The 17,214-nt window shown below is 32.3% G+C and overlaps 2 protein-coding genes across 3 annotated transcripts; both read right to left on the bottom strand.

The window, feature by feature from the left end:
• Window positions 1-364: 364 nt before the first annotated feature.
• On the bottom strand, window positions 365-4,779 carry LOC122526363 (hyaluronidase). 2 transcript variants are annotated; one of them, XM_043649743.1, is made up of 6 exons: window positions 3,297-4,779; window positions 2,193-2,401; window positions 1,654-2,080; window positions 1,236-1,440; window positions 859-955; window positions 365-419 (listed from the first exon to the last, which is right to left on the bottom strand). In XM_043649743.1, coding segments are annotated over exons 1-6 (1,002 nt in total). In that variant the 5' UTR covers window positions 3,359-4,779; the 3' UTR covers window positions 365-417. The 2 variants fall into 2 exon arrangements, with proteins under 2 accessions (XP_043505678.1, XP_043505677.1); XM_043649742.1 differs by having other exon boundaries at window positions 365-955.
• Window positions 4,780-10,007: 5,228 nt separating this feature from the next.
• Window positions 10,008-13,192, bottom strand: LOC122526310 (glycylpeptide N-tetradecanoyltransferase 1). The gene is made up of 8 exons (XM_043649658.1): window positions 13,074-13,192; window positions 12,369-12,604; window positions 12,084-12,294; window positions 11,894-12,010; window positions 11,656-11,826; window positions 11,389-11,569; window positions 10,951-11,214; window positions 10,008-10,864 (listed from the first exon to the last, which is right to left on the bottom strand). Exons 1-8 carry the CDS (start codon window positions 13,175-13,177, stop codon window positions 10,706-10,708), a joined length of 1,443 nt encoding a protein of 480 aa, XP_043505593.1. The 5' UTR covers window positions 13,178-13,192; the 3' UTR covers window positions 10,008-10,705.
• Between the last annotated feature and the right edge of the window lie 4,022 nt (window positions 13,193-17,214).

Raw genomic sequence — 17,214 nt, 5'->3', positions numbered from 1 at the left:
AGGAGGGATCAACCATGAGCAAGAGAGATCTTTGACTACCTCCTCTACCCGATGTAGTCGTGTGTACTGTAAAAAGTAAGATCGCCTGAGGCCTTACACCTCGAACCAGTAAAACTTGTCGTGTGCTAGTGCTAAAGTGCGTTCGCCGTAAGCTTCGCTCGATTTGCTACTTCCAAACGAGCAGGAAGACGAGAAGGAGGAGCAAGAGGAGGAGGAGGAGGAGGAGGTGACGAAGGCCAAGAATGGGAAACGTCACCGGCTCCCAAACTCGTTAATGGCGAATGCTCCTAAGGACTTTACACCCAAATTTACTTCTCACTTTCTTCTTCTTCTTATTCTTATTCTTCTTCTTCTTATTTCTTTCTTTTTCCAGGATCCTACATTGTTAATCGATGCTTCTTCTTACATTTTAAACGACTCTAGGGGAGAGAATATCATATTGCGTAATAAATAGTGTTACTTTATATTAGGATTATGCAATTTCGGCGCGATTTAACTTTAATTACAACGAAATTATATTGAGTACAAACATTAATTATTAATTGGTATTATTTCTTTGGTAGATTCTTAGGTTTACTGATTAGATTATTCATTATTTTCTTTCTTTCTTTCTTTCTTTCTTTCTTTGGTCGTATAGGTTTCTTCAACTTATAAATTACAGTTATCTTTTTGTTTGTTAACGAAAAGTCTTTTCATTGAGATCAAACCAATCACCGAACATCCTAATAATCATCATCGACGTGATTAGCCGTTTTTGATTATCTTAGAAGTTCAGGGATGATCTTCCGTTGACAGTTTCTGTTACATTAACCGCGAACGGTCCTAAAGTGTTTAACAGGTACTCTCTTAGTCTCTTACATTTATTTAGGCTGTTTACATCGGACGAGCTACCCCATATTATGATACCATCCCCACCATTAGTCACTATCTCTTGGAAAGTCTTTTCCACGTCGGTCTATGGGAATATAGAAATCAAATATCAGAAAATAGAAAGTGTTGAATACTTCAGAAGGACAGAAGTGTTTGCTTTAGTTTAGTATCGTGATGCATAAAACGTTCGCTACTACGAACGAAATTTTCAGCCACAGACCTTTTTCTTTCCAATTGTTTCTCGTTTCGTTATATGAAATATACGTCAAATTCAATTAAAACGGTCAATGATTAAACGTTTATGCAAAACGTGGTAGTAGCGAACGTGATAATCTTGAAAATTTGGAATTATTAATAATGTTCACCTCGCTTAGGTACATGTCCATCTTGTCCTGATACACGTACCACCAATAAGCAAGCACACTAGGTGAATGTTCTAAATTATTCGATATCCTAACAGCTTCCTTAATTCTACCTTGCACTAGGTAAACCCTTTCCTCCGGTTTTTGTTCATGTCTGACGTAGACGGATGGTAAAAGGATTTCTTGATTATTGTACATCCACGACAGTCTGCACGAAAAAGATATGTGCTTTTAGATAATGGATAGGAAGACAAATCGTTTGCTCGACTATTCATGAAGTATACAAAACACGGACTAATCGAGAGAGACAAAAATTTGCAATGCAAAACGAATGAAAACATAAATTTGTTCTAATTAGAATCGTTGATTGAACCGAACAAAAATATAAACAAATTTTCATCCGTTATTTCTAATCTCGTACCTATCGTTCTCGATTATCGCTTTAGCATCGCAATCCGGGCCAGGATTATTCGGTGTTACGTTATAGCAGTAAGGAAATCCGTAATAACCCCATTTAGCCCTTTTCCTAGTCTTTTTTGCCAATTTCAAGGTTTCTTCCATGAAATATCTCGCATATTTCTCAAATTTTTTCGTAGCTTCCGCTTCGATCATCGATTCGCTCCACTTTGGATGTTCTTTCCGAACGAGTTCAATAGAATATTTCTTATGTATTTCCGTGTTACCCCAATTCTGTCGGAAAATCGGTCTCCATCTTTCGAAATCGATTACACCGATGCCACCGAAGTTTTTATCCGGTGTCATTTTATCCAAATCTTCGTTAAATTGTTGCAAATGTATCGTGATGTTACCTCGCTGAGGAACCCCTCCGTTTCTTTCCTCATATTTGCCTAAACAATTGGTAGATAATTTACAATAGATCGATTTAAAACGATTTATCATCAATGATAGAGAGATAAAGGAGAGAGAGAGAGAGAGAGAAGTAAAGTAGAAAAATATTACCATTATTGAGTGGCATCAATGCTGGAAATTTTCCAGGATCGTAATAAATCGATAAAGTTTCACCGCGAAAATTGTCCTTAGAATTATGTTTGATATTGAAATCTGTCACCTCGTCGAAATTCATGCCATATCGGTGGCACATAAATGTAGGAACGTTCCAATAAATGCTGAAGACCCTTTTCGGTCTTTTGGATCTTTCACAATTTGATCTGGAAAGAATTTTGTGGGAAATGTCATCGGTGATGATATTAAATACTGAGTTAGGGGACAATGACACATATTAGATAAGATATACACCAATGTGTTTGAACTTGAACTCATCTCTCTTTCTTTCTATATACAGGGTGAGATAAAAGTTACTTTCCTTAAAATAATTCTAAACAAACTATTATTTATCTTCACATTCTTATGTATTAATTTATTTACATTTGTTAATATAAATTGTTCAAATTGATGTCTATTATACCTAATACGCAAATTCATCCTATCGTTTAACTATTAATTTATATATGACGGAGAAATCGAGGGTTGGTTTTCAAGTTCTGAAACGACTGTTCCTCTTCAGTTGGTATAACTCATTCAAGTTTTATAGTTTCTGTGCAAAACGTTCATATATCGGATAAAACATTAAAACTACCCATCTAAATAAATCAATTGTTATCGGTGATAAAAATAAATATCTGCATAATTCCATGTTAATAATTTATGGAAAAAGCGCGACTTTTATCTCACCCTCTTTATATAATAAATATAAATAATAAATAAAATCCCCCAAAGTTAATATAAAATATCAGGATTTCACGTATTACATTTAATACGAAATGAATTCAACTAGATTAATCCAGCTTCGGTACGAGGTATGAAAAAGAGACTATAATAAACTCTCTCATTAGCATATTGATTAATCACACTGGGAAAAAACGAGGTCATCTATAAAATGATCCATCCCGATATATATATATATAATAAAATTCCCGTAGATAAGATCAATGGAAAAAAAATAAAAAAGAAAGAAAAAGAAAACACCTGGTATATGAGTTACTTTCTATATTCTATTCTTTATTATTTCTCTTTTTCTTCTTTTTCTTTTTTATTAGACAATACCCGCAAGAGTCTCCGTTCACTAAGGGATGAAGAAAAAAAAGAAGAAAGGTCACTAAAAGCATGATTTAATATAAGGACAATCTTGTGTTGGTCCTGATAAATAACTATCCAATCACTAAAGAGTCCCCCCCTTCTCTCTCTCTCTCTCGTGAAAAAAGTTATCAATTTTGAATGAAATGATTTGTCTTTTGAATGATATTTGTCCCTTTTTTTTTTCTTTTTCTATTTTAATTCCACGTTGGGTGAGTCACACTGTTATCGATCGATCCTTGCAATTCTCCTCCCGTAACTGAGTTCTCGTGTATGTAAAAACGTTAACGACGATAGTAGACCAGAAGTGCGACTGAATTCCGCTCGATTTCAGACCACTATTTATTCCGCATCGTGTCTATGTGTCTCTTGTGCGTTCCCCACCTACGTGCTGTTTTTACCAGTTGACTCGTTGCGTTATCTCTTTGCTTCGGGGTATTGTTTGACATATTTTTCGTGTTTATGCATACTTTTTTTCACTTATTCTTCTCCTTCCCTCTTCTATACTCTTCCATCATTCCCTTTTTCATTATTAACGGCACGTCGGTTTGCATCGTTGCTAAGGGTGAACCCTCACAACGGTTAGCCTTCGAACAGGAAAAAAGAGGGTTGTTCGAGCATGAACGAGAACAAATATCTTTTTCTTTTGCTCTCAACCATTTCTTTTTCCTCCTGACGCGTTTTAAGAATCTAATTCAAATTCATATCGTAAAAGGATCATCGAGATCTTTTTCTATTTCCAACGGAAAAAAGGGGATTATAGATTTTTCCGTAAGTGTATGACCCTCGAGTCAATGATACTTGCATTATCTTATCGAGAAATCCCAAGTGTGCCAATGTCTGCAAATCGAAATGGAATTTGTACGTACAATCAACGACCACGAAATAAGATTAATTTATGAATCTTGCACGATTTCTTTCTTCTTTTTGTTTAGGAATTATTGCCGAACGAAGGATACCCTCGCTTATCGTTGCGTTTAGGCGAGAAGCTCAGTTTTATGTACACGCACACTTCTTACTACTAGGCGTGACAAGATGAAATAAAACAATGTAAAGTTATAAATTACGATCGTAGTTATATACAAATGTTTCATACGATAATTCGAAGGTTACAATATTTTGTTCTACAAGTAAATATAAAAAATCAATACATCAATAATAAAAATCGATTCGACGACAATCGTAAGACACGACACAATTATAGATCGTTCTATATCACGGAAGTAATAAAATTATAGTTTCCTACGTTCGTTATACATTGTACAAAATGTTCGAGGAAGTCATAAACAATGTAGAATTTTTAACGACATACTACTCGGTTTAAAATATTCGTCAGAATAGACAATCGTCATTAAATTAGAATTCGCAAGTTGTTAAGACGGTATATACCTCATTACATAAATACATTGTTATCGTTTAATAAAAATACAAAATATGATTATATTTAACGATCGTAAATTACATCTAATCTTAATTGAATAATTCCTTGTCTAATTGTTTATCGATATTTTAATAATCGAATTCGATCGTGTAAGAGATTCGATAAAAGGATATACAATTTGGTTGTTACGAGACCTTTTTTATTTTCTTTTCTTCTTTATTCTTTGTTTTTTTTCTTTCTTTTTATGTTCGTCGACAAAATGGATAATAAATACTTATCGACGGATGTGGATTATTATCGGTGTAGACTAACGTTTATTGTGCCTACGAACTTGTCGGAGGATGTGTGCCTGCGAGCATCCTATCTAAATAGAATGCAAATGTTAAGCTAGCTAATTGTGACAGAAACATAGTTTCGTTCCTTTTATCTTCGAGAAGAAGGCCTTGTAATGTCGACCGTAGTATTTCTTCCAGACGGAGAAGGTTTATCTAGAGCGGCGGTTACAAAGAAAAACTACTTTCTGAAAGAACGACGAGGTTCCTGAGTTATACGTATGGGGTTCGTGTATTAGAATGTTTAAGTGTGGTCGTCGATTATACGAAGACAAATTCATTTTTATATAAAAGGAAAAATGATGATGCCTCCTCAATATCCCGACAAATCGATAAACTGTGTACGTTAATAGAATTTTCTAATCGACAATCGAAATTGAAGTTTAATACTGTTGATAATTGTGTGACAGTGGAAATAAGTTACAAAAAAAAGAAATAAATAAATCTTTATTTCATATTAAATATTATCGAATAAATTACGGTATATTAATTTTGTTCCAATTTGTTTCTTGTTTTTGAAAAATTTTATCGCTGTCTCAATTACCGGCACGATTGTTTGTTTATTCGATTGATTTTTTGGGTTTTTTGTGTTTTGTTTTCTTTGATGGGAAGAACACGTGACTTATAGTTTTTAAAATGCACTTTTTAAAAAAGGAAAAAAAAGAGAAAAATGAAAGATATAGATGAAAGCAAGTAATCGTATTCAAATTAATGCCGAGTTCGGTCAACGTTTTACCGAGTTGGCGTCTTTTGTTCATTCTTTTGTCTTCTCGCCGCTATCTTATCGTCGGTGGATAGCACACGGTGGCCGTGCGATCGATCAAACTGAATACCGAAAGGACGTGTAATTTTAAAAAGGGAAAAAAATATTTCATACTTCATAAATGTAAATTTTCTAATTTATGACCAGGTGTCGAGAAAGAGAGAGAGAAAAAGAAAAGATAAAAAGAAATATATAAATAATTAATAAAAGAAACTAACGATACGAGGAGATAATAGAAAATAAGGGAAATACTTTGTTTATTGGATTTTCTTTTTTTTTTTTTTCTTATCTCGACGTATGCATTATCGTTCATCTTGTCGTCAGAAAGGTGTGAAGGAAACGGTTCTTTTTAAAAGAAATTAGATTGCATTCTAGGATACGTTCTCACCCTTTGCGTGACATGGTCAAGTTATTACACAAACGACGATACTAATCTACCTCGTTTAAATCATCCACATACACACGCATACAAATATTTATTCGCGTAAGCAAAAAGTGCAATATTTTCTTTACGTCATACTAATCTTCTTTCTACAAATTTGTCCTTGTTGACGAATCAAGAAAGTATATTGTATTATACAACGATATCAAAAAGTACGTGGAAATCAACTGACAATTTTAAACAATTTTTCATACATATGAGATCTTACACTATCAAACAATAAAACTTGTCGCGTGCTACTAGTTCCCCAAAGTGAGTTCGCTGCAAATTTCGTTCGATTTGCTATTTCCAAACGAGCAGGAAGACGAGAAGGAGGAGCAAGAGGAGGGGGAGGAGGAAAAGGTGACGAAGGCTAAGAATGGGAAACGTCACCGGTTCCCAAACTCGTTAATGTCGAACATTTTTAAATATTTTACACCCCAAACTTACTTTTTACTTTCTTCTTTCTCCTTCCTCTTTTCTAAATTAGATCAAATATAAATACGAACGACGTGTAGGTATTCTTCTCTCTCTTTGGTATATTAATTATTTATTATTTTCTTTCTTTAATCATTAATATTTTACTGTTACAAATTACAATTTCTTGTTGTTCGTTTGCGAGAAGTTTTTACAATGAGATTAAGCCAACCACCGAACACCCTTATCCGAAAGCATTATCGATAGTCCTAAAATTTCAGGGATAATTTTCTTATTGACAGTTTCTGTTACATTAACCACGATCGGTCTTAAAATCATCAACAGGTACTCTCAAATAATCTCCTAAATTTACTTAGGATGTTTGTATTGGACAAGCTAACCCTCGTTATAATTTAACTGGCCTTAATAATTACGATCTATCGATCCTTCCTATGCTTCCGTATTGAGCTTATTGCGTAAAAAAAGCAACCAAAATAAATATTAACGATAGTAAAGCAAAAATACGACCGAATTTCGTTCGACTTCGGGCCATTATTTATACCCTATCGTTTTTTTGTGTGTCTTGTCTTCCCCACCTACGTGTTTCTACCGTAGAACTTTGAAGAGAATTATCTCTTGTGCTCCGGGATATTGTTTGACGTTTTTTCGTGTTTCCGGATACTTTTCCCCCTCGTATTCTCTAATTCTTTTTTCTTCTTTCTTCTTTTTCCTATCCATTACCAACGGTACGGCAAAGTCGCTAAGGGTGATACACTTTAAAAAGAGAAACAGAGAAAATTGTTCCAACATTGAACAAGAAGAAAAGATACATTTTTCTCTCCGTTTTTTCTCATATCTCTGAGTTCCATCCAAATAGATCGTTAAGGGTAGATCTTTTTCTACTCCCAATGGGATTACAGATTCTACAAGTGTACAGACTGACTCTCGAGTAAATGATACTTACATTATCTTTTATAGCAAGTGTGCTAAGCTAATATATCTGCGAATGGAAATAAAATTGTCGTACGTGTTATCTTCGGCACGAATAAAGTCATTTTATAGATGACACATGATTTAGGGATCATATTTTTCAACGAAGGATACTTAATTATTGGATTGAGTAAAAAGTTTCTTCATATTTTTAATCAGATCTGGCAATATTTGTACGCGTTTTAAAGCTGATATATCACAGAATAATTACAAAAAAAAAAAATAAAAACAAGGGAAGAATAAAACTCGAGGTATTAAAAAATGTTGTGATATTTATGAACACTATACAGTACCTGTACGCGTGGAACAAAGCCGGTTTTTCAACTCGTTTTCAATCTGGAAATTTAGATGTCAAAGATGCATTTCGTTGTGGTCGATCAATCGCTGGAAAATTCGATGAAATCATGAAAATAATCATGGAACAAAATTGTACGCGTTTGGTTTAATAAACATCATTTAAAATATGAAAAAGAAATTTTTAACTCAAACCAATGTACAGGGTGGTGTTTTATTACCGCAAAATTTTACGAACACATTCCATAAGTAAAAGTAAAAAAAAAAAAATTTTATATAGTACGTTAGTAACATTTTGCAACAAAATAACTGGGAGATCTTATATACGAACTTAATTACGTGTGTATATGTTTAAGGTATGACACGATAAAATAACAATTATCTATAATAAATTATAATTGCAATTAGATTTGCAAATGATAATGATTCTATTTAATAAAATATTATCCCAGCATGAAATTACAATATTTTCTTATATAAATAAAACGTCAAAAAGAGACATCGATATAAAGATTAACTCGATACTCGTAGGACACGACATAATTATAAAGCTTTCTATATCATGGAAGTAATAAAAGTATTTTTCTTTCGTTTATTACACGTAGTACAACGTTCGAGGAAGTCATAAACCGAGTACTTCGTATTCTTTATATCGGTTATAGCAATTTTTTTTTTGGTCTATTTCAAACATCGTATAATTTTTTACGATGATCAGTTTAAAACATTAGTCGATTATTTATCTGCTATCGGCAAACTACGTCGAAGATGACGATGCCATGTTTCAATTCTATTATCCACTCATATTTTTAAAATTTTACAACTACCGGGATGGTGTAAAAAATTACACTAAGGTGTTAGAATAAAAAAAAAAAAGCAAACGTCTAGTTAGTTTCATTTTCGCTATTCCAGTTACTATACTTATGTATAACCAGTTAGGATTTCATATATTGAAATCTTATTTCTATTTTATTTTTTAAATCTAATTCTTGGATTTATTTAAGTTCTAAAAATGAAAGATAATTGAAATAAATCTCAACTATGAGATTATTTGCTAATTAATAATCGACGAATATTTTAAATAGATCTTTTCGATGAATTTTATATCATAAAACGATTTATAATCTGCATCGTGTTGGATTCTACATCTGATTATGCAAAGAATATTCGTATTGGTTTTATTTTTTTTCAAATACGTTTTACGTATAAACATAATAACGCGTTTAAAATCATTCGAATTATGTTATACTTGTTAATTAATATTAAGATTCGATAAAAGTACATTATTTTGGTTTATAAGAGATTTCAATTTTATTTTTTATTGTTGCTGTAAAACGACGCGGATAATAAAAAATTATCGATGTAGACTAAAGTTTATTTTGCCTATGAATTCGTCAAAGGATGTGCCTGCAAGCATCCTATCTAAACAAAATGCAAATCTTAAGCCAGCTAATTGTGACAAGAAACATATTTTCATTTATTTTTATCCTCGAGAAAAGGAAAAGGCTCTAACATGTCGACCTCGTCGAATTTCTTTTCGAGAGGAAGATTTGGCAGTTTCAAAGAAACATTTTATACCGTAATAGCGTATCTGTGTGTTATACGCTTTTTAAAAATATAATTAAAAAATAAAAATAAGATATAAACGAAAGTAAGCGATCGCATTGAAATTAATGTTGAATTCAATTGAAATTTTAAAGTTGCCTGTTGTCTTTAGTCCATTCATTTTGTCTTTTTGCTGCTATCTTATCGTCGATGGGTAGCACACCGGTTACCGTACGATCGATCAAACGAAATACCGGAAAGACATGTAATTTTAAAAAGTGTAAAATATTGCAACATGTAAATTTTTTAATTTATCGAGCGTTTAAAAAAAGTAAAGAAAAACACATGTTGTGAGATTAAACGGAATTATCGAGCAAAAAGAGCGTGTAATTTGTAAATTTAAAAAATGTATAAATTTCTGATCGAGCATTGATAAAAAAAAAAGGGTAATAGATAATAAAAAAAGAAAGTAACGAGAAGAGAGTGAGAGAGAGAGAGAGAGAGAGGAGGAGGTGATACTTAGTCGAAGAATCTCATTTTATTGTAATTCTTTTCTTTTTGTTTTTTTATTTTTTATTCTTATCTCGCGACATACGCATTATCATCTATTTTGCCAAGAAGATGCAAAGGAAACATAGTTCTCTCGAAGAACGTCGGATTGCATTTTAGTTGTTTATGTTCCCAACCCTTTGCGTGGCTTGGTCAAGTTACTAACGTTACGATATTTATCTACATTGCTCGAATCACGCACATATATATATATACGTATATACACTCGCGTTGGCGCATGCAAACATTTTATTTATACCGTACCGATCTTGACCCTGCCCCTGCTATCTCGTCGTCCTGTTCACTATCAAGGACGTTAAAAAGAATGATATCCGGAAATATCGACAGATTTTTTTTTGTTACTCACAGTTCTGTAAGATTTTTTTCACAGGTATTCCTTCAAACTCTTCTTCCTGCTGTTTTATTCAATGTTCACTCGCTCTTGCTTTTCGTTTTTAGTTTTTTTTTTTATTCTTTTTTTTTTTATTTTTATTACTCGTGGTCACAGAAATATAACAGAGGCTTCGCACTTCTTTTCTTTCTTTGTTTTCGTCGTTTTTTATTTATTACGCGTGTATCTTATATTGCCATATTTCTTTCTCTTAGCTCACACTCTAACATTCTTTACTTTCACTCACGCAAGCTTACAATCATTTAACATTCCAGAGTCAACAATGTTGATCTGAAAATCTACTGGAGCACCAAACCAATTTTTCCAGGCGTCATACTTGGACAACGCCAATTGTATAAATAATATTGGAGATTACCGTCGCCAATACCGAATTTCAGAGGTTCCAAGAATTCCTTGTTATCCATTAAATCCAATGCATTAAATACATCGAAACCCAACTAAAGAAAATCATATTTCTTGTTAAGAATTTTTACGATGATAAGAAATGGAGAATAAAATATGGATAAAGGATGATCGGACTTACATTACGGGCTGATATAAGAGCATCTGTCATCAGTTCAAGCCATGGCGTTACGGTAGAGACATTGTAAAAACTATAGGCAGCTTTTAATGTCTTGTGTGCTTGATGATGCATTATAGAACTTGGCAAGGTATAATAGCTAACCATATCGGTGATTTTACCATCATTTTCAACTACGAAAGTATTGATCATGCCATTTTGTGGAAGGAACCAATGCTGGAATTCTTCGATAGTAAAAATCGGTGCCAGATCGAATTTTTCTAAATACTGAAATGTTAGATAATAAAAAATATCTTTTTGTACAATATCTTTTTTTTTAACGCATTAAACGTCATGCTGATCTTTACGATGTCATCAGTGGCTGACAAAAGAAGCTTGACGCTTAATACGTTAATAAATTGAAACTGAAAAGTTTTTACAAAATAGCATGGTGAAACTTACATCGCTTAAAATTTTGTGAGCTTGTGGAATATCTGTATAAACGAGTTTTCGAAATCCAGGCACTTTCGTGTTTTCTGGCAGTTTATACAATTTTAAAGTTCTCTGCATAGTCATGTTGCGTGACAGGTGAGAAAATTTAATTTCAATTAGTTTCTTTGGATTAAGTGACCGATGCCAATATCTAAATGTAATAACGAATATGAATTAATAAATAAAAAACTATATTAATTATAAAACAAAATGTTTTTTTATAGTAATAATCCATACCTGCAAGTTGCGACCGGTTTTGGTAATACAACTCCAGCAGTATACACAGCCTGAAAAATTCCCTGAAGATTAACTCTCCTTGTAATTTCTCGTATTAACACAGGAGCAACTCTTTTGGATCTTAATTTCTTATGCACACACAAGAAATTTATTTCAACCATCTTTTTAGTACTAAAATAAATTCAAGAATTAGATTAAAAAATAAAATAAAAATGAAATTTTAGTATGGAATCCTTACTGGTTATAAATGCGTAGAGTAGCTGGAATAGCGGAAATAAAACCGACTAGACGTCCGCTTTTGCTTACTCTAACACCGCAGTGCCATTCTTTACACCATCCCGGTGGTTGTAATGCCCTAAACATTGATGTATAAATTAACAAAATCTTCTAGTTTATTATTCCAAAGTCTTATGCGTTAGGATAATTACCATTTTAAAAATATTGGTGGATAATCAAATCGAAACATTGCATCATCATCTTCGACATAATTTTCTGATAGTAAAGAATACAACTCTGCTAATACTAAAGGTTCTTCGAGGATTAAAGTATCCCATTGGAAACCTTCCGGTAACGAATATGGTTCTGCCCTTATGGACGTTTTATCAGGTTCAATAGGTTCATTGCACGCAATTTTTTCATCTACAATTTAACAATGACATAAAATTTTTTCTTCCACGCACTTATTTTAAATTATAAATATACAGTGAGCTTACCCATTTTAGGTACCGGTTGCGTACTCCAAAATTGATAAGGCTTTTGCATCGCTTCTTCTTGCGTTTTTGCAGGTTTTTGCTGCATGTTGAATACTTCCATAGCCATTTGTATTTCCTTTATCGAGATGTTGCAAGCGCTTTGAAGATTTTTTTCTTCGCTGTGTCCTGCATTGTTGTGATTCTCACTCGTGGAATGTACGGTCTGTTTCTTTTTCTTACGGTTCCTTTTTTTGGAACTAAACATAAGAGATTTGAATTAAACGCTTTAATGATATACAAGATATTCGACAATATACCTCATTTTTGTATTCAATAGACCACAGATTCAACGTAAACGATTATTATACACATACTTTTAAAACATGTATATATTTTCATTTGTAGCTAGTAAATTCAGAACATACAACATTTTTATTGCAGTTAACAATCACGTACATGTTTACTTATTACTTTACAACTCATAATTAAAGTATTCAAATAAAAACTAAGTTTGACAAATATAATATTGGAAGGAGGGATTATTTTCATTGAAATATTAATCATCAATAATTATAAAGTGAGTGCATAAGAAAATCTCATCATGCTGACTTCTAAACTACCGGCCCTTAACATCCATTTTGACTTCGAGGTGATCGAGGAAAACGAATGTTTGAATGAAAATTAAAAAACGATATATAAATAATACGATAATGACTGATAACTAACCTTTTGGAATGCCCATCTTTTTCATGAATTTCATCCTTTTTAGCCTCTCGCTCCACGACCTGATTCTTATCCTCCATTTTAATATAGATTTTGTAACTGCGCATGCGCTATCTTTCCGTTAGCGCCGTCTACATGACTTCAATCGAAAACTGCGAATAAGGTTGCTCACGTGACTCCCAGTGATGAATTCGCTCTTATTTTACAACAAGGTAAACGCGCTTTATTAGTATACGTAAGGATCTTATCGTTTACAATTAATTAATACATATATAATATTTACAGGGCTGTTTCTAGATTTTGCGGAGCCTTGTGCGTAATAGAGAAACGAGCGGAACATCTGAGAATTAGTAAAAATTTATAGAAATTTTTTAATGGTTGAATGGTAATTAGAATGTTAATTAATTAATTGTCTTTATTACTTTCTCCCTTTTACACAGGTTTGGGGTGAACCATTGGGACCGAATTTGGGCTGACAAATTTTCAGGCGAGTGCTCTTACCATTAAACTATCCCGAACCTCGATTAATTAATTAATTAAATTAAATATGACAAATATTTATTTTTATAATAATTAAAGAAAAAATTAATTTTCTTTTTCTATTATTTGCGCTTCCCAGAGATCCTATAATGATAATGAGCCCTGCTCCAATCCATAGTTTTTTGTATTTCGTTTTTTTGCTGGAACTGGTTGAATTATCATATTGGTTTTCTATTATGCAATTTATGCAAAAAACATATTAACATTACAATTATTGAGATCATTACTATAAACTTCTATTATGAATATTTTATTATATTTTATACTGAGAGCAGAGTAATTATAGAATAACAAATAATAATTTATGAAATAAATTTGTAAGTATGAAAATTTCGCTCGAGTAAAATCGAAAGTTATTGAACGACAAGAAAGATAGAAATCTTTATTGGCCAATAAGCGACCGTCATTTTTCGCTCTCCAGCCAATAAGAAGATAAGTTCAAAGTCCTTAAAAATGATAATGCTTGATACGCACCTGCTATTTCAAATTAGTGAAGTACTTGGTCAGTTATGGAGGGAAAAGTTTAGAAAAATGGTGATTTTAGTAAATATTCAATTACTATATGTGTTTTATAAGAAAGAAGGTAAATTTTGTAATCTTATATTAATTTATGTTAAATTATTAATTATTATTTAACGTAAAAATCATAGATTACGATTTATGTATTGGTAGTACGTTTTTTAATTTACATAAATCCGTGATAATAAATTGTATTTGAACGTAAAATGATAAAAATAATTCAATAGGCAAGTAATCAATATAAACTAATGAACATTAATTAACGATGATTTTAAAATTAGAATATTGCTGTGTCTTCGTTGGATGTTCTACTATTCTAAAGGTGAAGAAGACTTGGAAATGGAAATACAAAGTATTACAAATTTTCGGAGATTTGATCACTATCGTTATTCAAAAGGTACATCAATATTGAGTATGTTTAGAATATATTTTTTCTATAATGCAACCTTTATAGCAACATTTAATTAATTTGTAATTTAAATTTCTTTAGTTTTAGAAATTTATCGTTCATTATTGAGTTTTAAAAATTTAACCCTTAACAATTAGTTTGAAGAATATAGTTTTAAATGTTAATCAAAGAAATTTAACTTCCATCGCGTTAGGTTTGAAAAATCTCCTTTGAATCTATTAAATTTATTAATTTAGCTTTGATCATTTAATTAAACGAATTCCGTCTCTGTCATTTAATTTAAAAAATTAATTTTTCGTTTAATCTTTTCAACTAATTTAATCATCAACACTTATTTAACGAACTCGTATATAAATCATTGAATAAATATGGAGTATACTTACAATAGTAAATGTGATCAACGTAAAGTAATTCATTTTCATGGTTCGCCGGATGAATAATTTGGAAGAACGTTAAGAGGAAGACACGACGATATATGCAAAAATGCGTTTATCCACGTAGAACTAGTTTCTAACTAAAATTCATTTAACTAATTTATTTCGTTGGAAACTCTACTTTTACTGTATATATATATATACGTGTGTATATATAAATGAAACCAGGATAGTGGAAAGTCCGAGAAAACTTTTGACCAACGAAAAAAAAAAGAAACAAGTGTAAACTCGGTGGTCTACGTGAGAGCTTTGGTTTTCCACAGGAAGAATTTCTCACACCTCTTAATAAAGGGATTTCACCGTGTCACCGTATATCCGATTAGTTCGTACATGCTTTTATCTGAAATTTCTAGTAGTTAACATGGGGTATTAAGTTTATTAGTGTTACGTCTAGTGACATAAGCAAATGTTTGTTCTGTTTTGATCAAGTCGTTGCATTTATTCATGTCCGACTTATTAATTACTACTAATTACTAATTATTGCAGGATTAAACAGAGAAAATGTTAACGTCTGATTTGATTTCCGAATCTTTCTTTTCGAATTATTCCAATCCCTAATTTTTAGTGCATTAACTTCATCGTGTAGCAAATTCTTGTTCAGAAGATGCAGAATTGGTTCCTAATTGGATAGGAATATTAATGTTGATAAAAGGCTGAATGGTTTGAGGATTTTACAGATTGTCTGTTGTATTTTTAGGGGTGAAACCAGGATGATGCAAATTTCTAAGAATTTTTATATTGATTTGAATTTTTGCAAACGAGAAGGATGATGAACAAAATATGACAAGTATATCTTTTTTTTTATTTCATTACCAACAGTATTCTTACATCATGCCGAAACAATGTATAGTGTCTATATCATAATATATATATATATATAAATTATATACATATATATGCATATATATAAACAATATATGAATATATGTATATAATTGTTAATAATCGTTTATAGCAATAAGTAGTCTGTAATAGGCGAGTCTGTAGGTATGTAAACAAGTTTTAGGTACGCATCATTTCGGTTTATCTTTCATTGAAATTCCATCGTCGCAAAGTGCGCTGTCGATCCTCGATACATGCAACATAGTTTGTATGGATATCTCGATTAACGAAGCTCAACGTTCGATCGATTATATTGCGTTAAAGGATAAGCGCGTTTAATCTTTCTCTCGGTTTGACAGTCACTTAGGATTTAAGAAAATCTCTCGAGTCCCTTGAGCTTCGCATCGTTCGTATATGCACGCGTTAGAGAATAGAAGAAATAGAGCAACACAGCAGTATCAGCATCAATATCATCATCATCATCATCATCATCATCGTCATCGTCATCGTCATCATCATCATCAGCAGCAGCAGTAGCAGCAACAATAGCAGCAACAACGGTACTCGCTCGTGGTCCGTAAAAACGTAAAGTAAGATTTTGATCTTATCTCAAAGATTAACCTCGATTTCCAGGACGTACCGTGAAAGATCGTGGACAAAATTGAACAGTCGCTTCGAGGATAAGGATCAATGATTCTAGTACACGTAGCTCTGGTTCGCAGGTAGCGAAAGCTCAAACGAGTCAGCAGGGACATACAGAATGCATTATATTTTTTTGCATTTTATCCTCGTACGAGGATAGTAGAAATGAAGGAAGGTAGGGAGGATGGAAAGGAAAAGGTACATGCTCTTTGGATAGGACAGATTAAACGGGTTAGTGGATAATCTCTTCGCGCTGAGAGAAAAAAGAAATTGCTTTAAGGGTTGGACCGAAGAGGAAGAAGAGTCGGTTAGCGAGGAAAGGGAGAAAAAACTTTCCATTCTCCACCGGTGCCACCGTGAATTTTAATTTTATCATTTGCTAGAGAACGGACGAGATAATCAGCACTTAATGGTTCTTGCGACAAGAAAGGAACGTATTTTTTCTTCTCCTATTTTTTTTGTTTGGTGCGCCCTCGAAAATTAACGTTCTGATTCTCCTATTTCTTCTCCCGCTCTTTCTCTCTCTCTCTCTCTCTCTACCTCTCCCTTTATCTTTCTCCTTTATTGAGTTCTTTTTATTTTTTATATTTTCTTTAAGTCGAGATTAGAACCATCGAGAGGAAGATCCTTTGATTTATTTATTTAAATCGTGCTTAATTATATATTTTAATCTTTGTATAATATATGAATAATGTACGAGATTATAGCATACGCGAATGTAATTTATTTTAATAATGTAATTTTGTCTGTCTCTCTCCTCTCACATTGCTCAAAACTT

The sequence above is a fragment of the Polistes fuscatus genome, unplaced genomic scaffold (genome assembly GCF_010416935.1).
Source record: "Polistes fuscatus isolate 324 unplaced genomic scaffold, CU_Pfus_HIC Scaffold11, whole genome shotgun sequence".
Taxonomy (NCBI): Eukaryota; Metazoa; Arthropoda; class Insecta; order Hymenoptera; family Vespidae; genus Polistes; species Polistes fuscatus.
This window is presented reverse-complemented; position numbering and strand designations above follow the sequence as displayed.